Below are 11,212 nucleotides of genomic sequence, written 5' to 3'. Positions count from 1 at the left end.
GAAAGATGTGCAGTTGAGAAAACTATCGAATCGTAGTACTTGTTTTGGTAGAAATCATTCCTTGTTTATGTTACTGTGTTACTTGTTATTACATATAATTATCATCAACACAACATTAAGGAAATAATACTAATCATAAAAAAAATACCTTAAAAATTATTGTTTGTAATTGTATCCTGCAAGGTTTGTTTTGTTTTAAATTTTGCGCAAAGCTACACAAGGGCTATCTGCATTAGCCGTCCCTAATTTAGCAGTATAAGACTAGAGGGAAGGCAGCTAGTCATCATCACACACTACCAGCTCTTGGGTTAATCTTTTACCAACAAATAACAGGGTTGATTGTAACATTATTACAACCTCCACGGCTGAAAGGGCGAGCACGTTTGGTGACCCTCAGAATGCAATTCGAGTGTCTTAACCAGTAGTGACATAATATTTCGATAGTGAGTGCAGTGTGAATCGTTTAAAATGATGATGGTAGATGGGGGTGGAGCTTAATTTCTCTTGAGATTACAAAGATTATAAACATAACAAACAAACGTTTGAAAAATACCAAGCAGGTCTATTTAGAAGAAATTTAGCCTAAGTAATTGAGAGTACCATAAAAAATAAACACCGTGTACAGGTGGGCTCACAACAAATACAGCTGCTGTTTTTGAGAATTGAACCCTGCCGGCCTCGGACAGTTCATAGAATGTCTCTTTTTTTTTTCTATTGTGACCAAAAGTAATAATTTTTAAATTTGCTTCCTTGAACTATGATTGGTTGACAGTAGTGTAAATTCACTTTTGTTCTTATGTTGGCCCGGCATGGCCTAGCGCGTAAGGCGTGCGACTTGTAATCCGAGGGTCGCGGGTTCGTGCCCGCGTCGCGCTAAACATGCTCGCCCTCCCAGCCGTGGGGGTGTATAATGTGACGGTCAATCCCACTATTCGTTGGTAAAGAGTAGCCCAAGAGTTGGCGGTGGGTGGTGATGACTAGCTGCCTTCCCTCTAGTCTTACACTGCTAAATTAGGGACGGTTAGCACAGATAGCCCTTGAGTAGCTTTGTGCGAAATTTCCAAACAAACAAAAAATTCTTATGTCTTTTTAAAAAGAGGGCGCTGTTCTCGCTGCCAGCGAGGCTGTGACAACATTGTGTCAAATATTGAAAATATATTCAGTTATAAAATAAAATAATTAATTAGAAAAAGAAGAAAATATTGTTTAATTTAAATATTTGTTACTATAGTGTTTGATTTGCTCGTTTTTTACACCAAATGTTTTTGGTAATTTGATTGGAGAAAAAATTAGTCTTACAATATTGTTTCGCATATTACTTGATAATTGGTTTGTTTATTTTGAATTTCGCGCAAAGCTACACGAGAGCTATCTGCGCTAGCCATTCCTAATTTAGCAATGTAAGACTAGAGAGAAAGCAGCTGGTCATTACCACCTACCGCTAACTCTTGGACTACTCTTTTACCAACGAATAGTGAGAGTGACCGTCACATTATAACGCCCCCACGGTTAAAAGGGCGAGCATGTTTGGTGTGACGGAGATGCATGAGAACAGACAAAACTAGTACGCAATTTGTTGCATTTTTTATCATATTGAGTAATTTTAAATAATTTTCACATGCTGTTGCCACTTTTGTGACGGGGAGGTGAATCAGAATGAAGTGTTCACTAGATCGCTTTATTAGCCATGTAGGCCAACTTACGAAATGAGGGATACCTAAGATTTTCGAATTATCAGCCTCAGAGGGACAGCCAAAATGGAAGTGATTACTATGATAAAGTCCATACATCAGAATAAAATTCAACAAATTATAATGCATGTTAATTTTTAACGTTGTTCTTCTGCAGTGATAAATATATCTCAAAAACAGTTTTGTTTAATTTTAAATTGTGTTGACTGAAAGTTTAGCAAACATACATTTCGTAAACAAAAACAAAAAAAGAATAAACCCGGATTTTGTATGCTTAGTGTGGCAGACTGTGAACCAGACGATCTATTGCTCCTGTCTCGTTGCTACAAAATCACGCCTCGAACTTTAGGGTCGTGGGTGTGTTATAAGAATGTGTGTAGGGGGAAGGGGTATGCTAATAATAGCTGCGTTTTCTCTGGTTTGTCAGTTTCAAATTAGAGCTAACACAGATAACTTTTGTATAGTTTTTACAAATATCAAAAAACGATAGAAATAAGCTAGTATCAATCTTCTTTCATCACAATTTTTGTTAAAAAATAACACTTGAAAATGAACCTGTTTGTATACTGCTTTTTTGTTTTTAATTACAATCGTTTATTAGGCACTTAGAAAGCAAGGCCTTTATTAATACTTCATCACTCTTTGTATTTCAATCTGAACAAGTAAAATCTTGGCAGCTGGCTAAACGTTTAATATTATTACTTTACCTCTTCGTGATTGTGAGAATACCCATACCAGCCGTCCTGACATACATTTTTACTTTAACTCTGTTTTTAACAAGTAAATAAGCAAGACATGCACAGTATATATTTTATTAGAATCACAGCCGTACAGTTATCCAAAATCGTAAAAATCACAGCCGTTCAGTTACTCAGGTTTGTAGACTCACAGCCTACAGTTTCTTAAAGTCGTTTTACTTGAACAACTGAAAACCGACTTAGCCTGATTATGTCGCTACTGTGCCAACAGATTTCTGGGTTAACTAGGTGGAAGGGTTAAATATTTGAAATTTCTGAAAATACTCAATATGGGATCTATATACAAAATCACTTAAGGGCACGTAGAGTAACAGTAAGTTCCCCACCTTACATATTTACATTTCTTTTTTAAATATCAAAACCAGGCTGTTTCTTTCCAGGTGGCAGTCAGATAAGAAGCAATATCTTGGTTGAAATTCATTAAAGTCCGTAAATAAAAAGTTGAGTTGTTAAAAAAAAATAACAATGATTACAACATTTCGTATTTCATACCTGCATAACAGGCGTATTTGACACAAGAAGAACGAAGTTAAACGCCGAAATGACCAGTGCAGTTCTTGGGGTTAATTTATTTTATTTTTTGAAAGCAAAGAAATCGCCAGTCGGGTCTTCTAGCCACGGATAATTGTGAGGACATTCCATGCACGTGTGTAATCTGTTGGTTTCGCCAGGCAACTCCCTGGTAGTTAGTGGACAAGCGTTAGAAAGACTGCAGTATGCTTGACCTTTGATGTCGCATTTCTCCTTCCAAGAAGCAAAGTCTCGGATGGAGCTGAGCTCCGTTGGGTTTTGCATCCATTGGAGAACCTGAGTCATGGTGACAAAATAGATGTCGTTCTTCTCCAAGGACTCGTCTATCCAGGTCATCAGAGCTTCCAGGAACTTAGAGTTGAGCTTTAAGAATCCTGCATGAAAGTAAAGGCCCAGAGGGGCTCGGTTGGTGTTGTAATGACGTTTCAAGTTGTTATTCAAGAAGTTGTAGAACTGATCACGTGTGATGATGTTGCTACAAGTGTCAACCATGGCGCAACCAGCTAGCTCTTCATCAAAGTCGGGGTCATCTCGTCGGTCCAACTCGTTCATAACCATCTCCCAAACAGCGTGAGAACGCGTGGGACAGTGCTGTCCGTTACCATGGCACTTGTGAGGCATGCTGAAGTACAGTGTATAAGGCCACAGCGGAGGGTTACTTAGGGGAGCAGTGATGGAGGAATCGTAGAGGAAGGCTTGTTCTTCCATCATGCTGAATTGGCTGTTACCACCCACCCGGAGGTAAGGCGAACGTACACCCACTACGGAGTTGTCCGTGATATTCGCAAAACGCTCGATGATCAGACGAGAGCCGGCCATTTCTTTTGCCCATGTGTCGACGTCAGCATTGGTCCAGTATTTTTCATTATTTCGATGACTGTGAAGAACATTACAATGTTAAATCACTAAGATAACCTTTAAAAAAACATCATGAACATATAACTAGTAAGATTCCAACACTCTACGGAAAAAATATTTAATTAAATATGTCCGCACTCTACTGATAAAAAAACATTTAATTAAACATGTCCACATTCTGTTGAAACTTCAATTAAATTTGTTCACGCTCTATTGAAACACTTTTAATTAACGTATTCATTCTCTTTTAAAATGTATTTGATTAACTTTGACTCTAAGTGACAGTAACTTTGTGATTTCTGTGTACGCTTATCATATTTTTTATAAAATAAACATTCTCACGTGATAGAATGGGCTGCTATCTCATGACCTTTCCTGTGTAGTTCTTGTACGGCCGAGTAGTTGGTGTACTTGTGAGAAACAAAGAAAGTAGCTTTAATAGAACAGCCATTTGGATTGTTACGACCTTCTCTAAAGATATCATGGTATACGGCCAAGTTGTTAACGTTAACAGCATCGTCGAAAGTGATGGTTACCATTTGAGGAATATTGTTCGGTTCTAGTTTCCCAGGAATCTGGGTTCCGTCAGGAGAGCAAAAACAATCGGGAAGTATACACTGGCTCTGATCACAAAGTGGTGCTTTGTTGGGATCATGTTCATCTAAAAATAAAAGTGTAAAAATGTCACAAAGTAATACTTTGTTGGGATCATGTTCATCTAAAATTCAAGGTGTAAAAATGATCACAAAGTATATACTGGCACTGATTATAAAGTAATGCTTTGTTGGGGTTGTGTTGATATACAATAAGTATAATTTAATGAAGGGGACCTGCTGATCCACCTTGTCAAATTCATTCTCCACACTAAATTCCAGAAAGAAAATACAACATTCAAAACCAACCTTTATCATTCAAACACGTATTGATTCTTCCCTTAAACTCTATAACTTATTACATCCACTATGTCCGAAGGCAAGCCACTCTGAAGGCCAACCATCCTATTAAAACATAAAACTGTCTTAGCTTAAAATGACTCCTATCCTGCCAAAATTTATATTTGGTTCCCCTAGTCTTATCATTCTGACCAGTAAATAAGAAAAATGATTATACATCAACATATCAAAGCACAGTCTAAAACATCTAAATCAGATCCCCTCTAACTCTTCTTTTTTCCTAAAGGTAAATATCATTTCAGAGGTCATAACCTGTATTCATATGACAATTTTCTATAGTAGGTTGCTCGAGTAACCCTCTCCTGAACCATTTATAACAATTACATTTTCTTCCTAAGGTAAGAAGCCCAAGACTAAACACAATACCTCACATATGGCTTAACCTGTGACTCATAAAATAAAATTATAACCTTTTTATATTTGTGCTCAGTATTTCTGTAGATACAATTGAAAATCCTATTTGTCCTACCATTAACAACAGCACATTGCTTGGATGGTTTGATAACTCAAAGTGTCAACCAAAATACCAATATATTTTTCTTCCGTGAAACTGTTGAAGTTATTTCCATTAAAATTATATTCATAATTCTAACTGTGATATCTAAATGCACTATCTTGCACTTGTCATAATTAATAGCTAGCTGCCACTTGTTTGCTCAACTCACTAAATAATCCAAATCATTTTGTAAAGTAACAACACCCATGACCTTAATGTCATCTACGAATTTAATTTATTGATAATTACTTCATGTACGTCATTGATCTAAATAAAGTACAAAAGTCCTAAGACTGAGGTACCCCACTTGTGACATTAATCCAATTTGACTGAACCCCATTTGTAACAACTCTCTGCTTTCTTCCATCCAGCCAATCTTCTATCCAATTGGATAACTTATTCCCTTTATACCTACAGAGATAATTTTTGTACAAGTCTATTATGAAGCACCTTGTTAAATGCTTATGTAAAATCCATGATGTTCCAAACACACGTAGGTTCAAGAAGTCTTAATAAAAATGAAATAGAAACCCTATAACCCGAGCGCTTTTAAAAGGTGGACCTTTCTTCTTCAGGTGCAAACTCCCAGTTTTCGAAAGCGCTCGGGTTATAAGATTTATATTTCATTTTTATCTAAAATCCAGATGTACAAAACTTAAATCCTTACTCTCATCTACAGAAGTAGTAACCTCTTCAAAAAAATGTCAACCATTAACCTTCCCAACACCTATCAAGGGTTACTGTGGGACCGTCTGCAAAAACAAAAACAAAAAACAACACACACAGAAAAATAAAATAAAACAAATAACAAATCATTCAATCAAAGCCTTAATTACTAGTAACATTGAAGGCCACCAGTCAATACAAGGTATTTAAAACTGTAACATCAGAATGTTAACGGCGAAAACCAAACTTAACATCTAGATTCAAATGAGCCTCACATTCTTGTAAGTCGAAGTTACTGATTGAAGTAGTAGGTTGTGAGGTGTCGGTATGAAGCCAAATTTTATTTTAGATATTAAGAATATGTCTCAGCGACAAATTTTGAAAGTTTGAAATATTTTCTTTGTCGTCCATTTTGAAACAGGATGTATTTTGTAGAGGACAACATTCCTGGTACTTAATTGTCATGAGGTGGAAGCCCTTTTTGGACACAAGCTCACTACTCAATGCTGTTATTGAATTTATAAAATACATTATATGAAGCAAACGTAAGTTATGCACTCAGCGTCACATTAAACTTTAGAAAATGACACTTCTTTCCACTTTTATACAAAGAAATATAACTATAAGGGACCTAGCTACACCTACGATTTTATCAAACAACTCACAACAAATAACCTATTTCTGTACTTTACTACAATATTCTAACACCGTCTGTTCTTTTTCTCCAAATGATGTAAAATTTTGCTGTAAAACAAATCTTCAAAGCTCACGTAACTTAAGGGGGTAACTTTGTGGCGCTACTTTTCCTTCTGACAGATTCGTCAAAAATAGTTCTCACTGTGTGCGAGCTGACTCTCTTGCGAGAAACGAAAATTCCTATGTGTTACTGATACCACTGCACTTGTGCTAACTTTGTTAATGAGGAAATATGTCTCTTTTTGAAGGTGCAGCTGGCGTTACTGTGGTACTGAACACCTAAACCATGAATAAAATTAACTACAAGTAAAAAGAATTGTGGATTATTATCAATATCTTAAAATTATGTCAAATGTATATATATATTATTTGCTTTTGTTTTTGTAAAATCCCATTTTATCTGCTCCTTACTTTAAGTAATTGCCATTTTAACGTAAAAAAGGTAGTTGTTATATGATCGATAACTAATCTTAGTGGGTTCTATAATCGGTTGCAATAACCTTATCGTTTCTTGAAGAAGCACTGAAGGTTCTCCCTCAACAATTCTACTTTTACAACTGTATAAAAAACTTATTTCTTCCTGAAACTCAATTAGAGAGTAAGGAGCGAAATCTTACTGCAAGCATTTTCATCAGATCCATCGGAACAGTCGGGGATTCCATTGCAGAAAAGTTCCCTTTCAATACAGTTCCCGTTGCCGCAAGCCAGTTTATTATTGCTGCAAATGGGTTCGTTGGTGGAAAAGAGGGGCGTGGCTAATTTCTTCTTTTCCGTACGATCACAGTTATTGACCTTATCTCTCCAATTGCACGTCTGACTTTCGATATCAAAGACAAGTCCAGATGGACAGGTTAACATTAGTATTCCCTGTGTGGAACACCTAACGACATCACGACAATCTTCTTCTGTAGAAAGACGAAAGTATTCGCCAGGAGGTCTGTCTTTGCACAAGTGTGCGTCATTCTGACTAATTCGCAATGGAGCGCCCTCTACTTGTCGTTTGACGATAGACACGGTTAAAACTGAAATGAAACATTATAACGTTAGAACATATTTAATGCCTAGAAATAGAGAACATAACATTATCTAGTTTTTTGAAACAGAAAACTGGTATCACAAAATAGAATGTTAAACAGTCAACATTTAAATTTATCTTTTTATACAAGCTTCAGTTATTTGTATTGGAATTTCGTGCAAAGCTACACGAGGAGTATCTGCGCTAGCCGTCCCTAATTTAGGGAACGTAACTATTATCACCACCCACCGCCAACTCTTGATCTACTCTTTTATTAACGAATAGTGGAATTTACCGTCACATTGTAACGCCTCTACGGATGAAAGGGCAAGCATGTTTGGTGTGACGGGGATTCGAGCCCGCGACCCTCAGAGAAGGAGTCGAGCGCCTTAACCACCTAGCCAAGCCGGGCCTACAAGCTTCAATACCAATGGTCTTCGTTCGTCACATCTGACTGGACAGATGAATTATGAAGAGATTAGAGATGATGGAAAATCCTGAAAAAGGGAAATGATATGGGTAGGACACACTATTGGAGGAGACATTCTGGTTGATATCATACTGTTGAAGGGAAGCATTCCGCTTGAGATCCTAGAAAGAATGATTCGAGGGAAATGTTTGTTTGTTTTTTGGAATCTGGGCGCAAAGCTACTCAAGGGCTATCTGCGCTAGCCGTCCTTAATTTTGCAATGTAAGACTAGAGGGAAGGCAGGTAGTCATCACCACCCACCGCCAACTCTTGGGCTACTCTTTTACCAACGAATAGTGAGATTGGCCGTCACATTATAATGCCCCCACGGCTGAAATGTTTGGTGTGACGGGGATTCGAACCCGCGACCCTCAGATTACGAGCCGAACGCTTTAACCCACCTGACCATGACGGGCCCGAGAGAAATTACCCAGAGATAGGAAGAAAAACAATTGTTGGGAAGCCTTAGAGGTAGAGGGAGAACGTTCTTTCGGGTAGATAACCCAAAGAAATGTACCACCTGAGCTAGTGTTATCACTCTTCAAACACACTCAGCGAGGCTGAAGAATATTGCTTTAATGTGATATTCTCAAATTAACAAGTCTAGTTGTGATATATTATTTAGTTACTTTTATCTTCAAAAACCGTCGTGTGTGGAATAATTTTGCATGTATCTGTAGCCAGTTATGATTACGTCAGAAATTTCGTTTGTGCCAGTGTTCAAGACTAAACTGGTCATCATTTGCCACTAAAAGACAGAGTAGCCTAGTTTTTAACATACTGAGCGGCATATGTGAAGGTCCAAGGCTCGAACTCGCGATGTGGCGCTGAACACGTTTCGTATTTTCACCTGTTTGCACGTTATATATATAAAAGCAAAAATAAATCTAGTTATTTTCTTAAAATAGTATTTTATGCATGCAAAACAGAAAAGATTAGGCTTGAATGTTAAGTCTGGAAGAATCCGGCTGAGATTCCGTGGTTTGCAGGCGCTTCCTCTACTCCTCCCCTCCCCCAAAATTGCTTCACACTTTTGGGGAGTGGATGTGTTACAAGATCGACGATGCAACCTTACTATTCAACTAGAGTAGCCATAAAGTTGGCGGTGGATGCTGTTGACTAGCTACCCTCCCTATCACCTGTCAATCTAACCATTCAGACAACAAGGCGTATAAAGAAAGTGTCTGTCAACAAACACATGCATTTTTATTGTCTAATATGATTTTTCTTTTTAAATGACAGCCAGTTATTTTTGACGAATCATGATAACCAGTCAGTTTTAACATAAGCGATATCTACAGATGGCTGTAACTAAAATAGACGAATTTTGGAAAGCTCTATCATGAGTAATATTTTGTTAGGATTCTATGTTCTAATAACTCCCTGGTGTCCACTTTAACATTATTAAGTTGCCTTCACCCAGTTTCTTATTGGCTTTAAACTGTTCTTCAAGGCTGGGTGTAAACTGATTTCAACCTTTTCTACTGAGTATGGGACCAAGCTTGAATTGGAACAAGAATTCCAGTCATAGAACAGGTTTACGGTGGCAAGTAGGACGCCCAAACTGGTACAGAGAAAGGTGGCTGACCGGAGGACTTCGCCTCAGTTTGCTGCTTGGACCGTGCCTTCTGGTCCAGGAGAATATCACGACCTTATTTTTAGAACTTCTTACCACGTAACCTAAAATATTCTTAATTTTACAACATTCCAACAAATAAATGAAAATGCCAATCATTAGCTTTCTCAGAAGCTGACATTTGTGTCGGTTTAGGAGAATATGAATAAATTATCTTAAGAACATCAATAACTACTAAAAAGGTCATTAATTTAACGGTTTTAAGGACACAAAGAATACAATCAGCAGTAGTTAATTAATAATATATAAAAGCATACCAGTGGTAAGCGGGCTTACGATACTTGTGATGGGTAAAGCACAGACAGCCTATTGTGTAACTTTGTGCTTAAGTACAAAGGAGATATTTTAAAATACAAACATTTTAGACAATAAAAAATTAATTATTTTAAAATACAAAACAATTTAATGATTTTAAGGATAATATCTGTAACGTTTTTATTTTCCCAGGTGACTGTTTTTAAATCATCGTATATTTTCCATATTAAATGAGATTATCTCAGACAATGAATTTAGTTCATAAACGTAACTCATTTCGTATCACAAATGAACAGAACATAAAGTGGACATAAAATAAAATTAATGGCAAAATAATAAACAGAAAAGCTTTTTGAAAATTATATTAGAAAATCACTGCAAACACTTTGAGAGTTTTTGCAGTAAAGGGTTAGTTGGTAGACTGCGTGCCTCAAGAAAGGTTCTAAAATGATAAAATAAATATACATATTTATATAAAACTAATTATTAATCAAGCTAGAGAGACAATGGATGGTTTATATAATTAACCCTAAACATTCCGAATAACTTGTGTTTTGTAACATTACTAGAAGGTACCATTACACTCGGATGGATTCTACCTACCATTGACTAACAGAGATGACAAGAGAAACAGCCGTAGGATACAAGATTTCATACTTGGTAGTGTTTCACGCACAACCCGCTCAAAATGGTAAGACGATTTGTTTACAAGCCGTTAACTTATATAGTCACCTACTTCTTCGCAGACAGCCAATTAAGAACAAGAAACAACTTACCAATTCGAGCTGATCTTTTTGTTGCTTGAGAGAATGTTGCTGACGTTTAAGAAAAGAACCAATCTCTTGTACGAACCATAAAGTGATGCAGTGTGTTCCATTGCCAGATTAAAACAGGCCCGTTGATTGGCTGATTTCTTGAGAACATTTGATGAAGCGTTTTTCGATTGCAATTCGATGTTAAAATTTTAAACGTTTCTGGTCACGTGACATGCTTACAGGATGTGACATTTATGAATCTTGGGTTTGCTTAACCAATCAAGTCAATGAACTTTTTTTTATATATACAATTTGAAGCTAGAAGTTTAAAAATATGAAATCTAGTGTCTAAGAACCGTATGCTTGATGCCACTATGCACTTGAACTAATAAATCCAGTCTTACACAGTAACAAGAAATAATTATTAATTGCC

The 11,212-nt window shown here is 36.8% G+C and overlaps 1 protein-coding gene across 1 annotated transcript; it reads right to left on the bottom strand.

Moving 5' to 3' along the window:
* Nucleotides 1-2,487: 2,487 nt before the first annotated feature.
* On the bottom strand, nt 2,488-10,785 carry LOC143257106 (chitin deacetylase 1-like). Its single transcript, XM_076515336.1, has 4 exons — nt 10,628-10,785; nt 7,267-7,671; nt 4,181-4,499; nt 2,488-3,857 (listed from the first exon to the last, which is right to left on the bottom strand). Exons 1-4 carry the CDS (start codon nt 10,677-10,679, stop codon nt 3,023-3,025), a joined length of 1,611 nt encoding a protein of 536 aa, XP_076371451.1. The 5' UTR covers nt 10,680-10,785; the 3' UTR covers nt 2,488-3,022.
* Nucleotides 10,786-11,212: the final 427 nt, after the last annotated feature.

This window comes from Tachypleus tridentatus, chromosome 7 (genome assembly GCF_004210375.1).
Source record: "Tachypleus tridentatus isolate NWPU-2018 chromosome 7, ASM421037v1, whole genome shotgun sequence".
NCBI classification, from domain to species: domain Eukaryota; kingdom Metazoa; phylum Arthropoda; class Merostomata; order Xiphosura; family Limulidae; genus Tachypleus; species Tachypleus tridentatus.
This window is presented reverse-complemented; position numbering and strand designations above follow the sequence as displayed.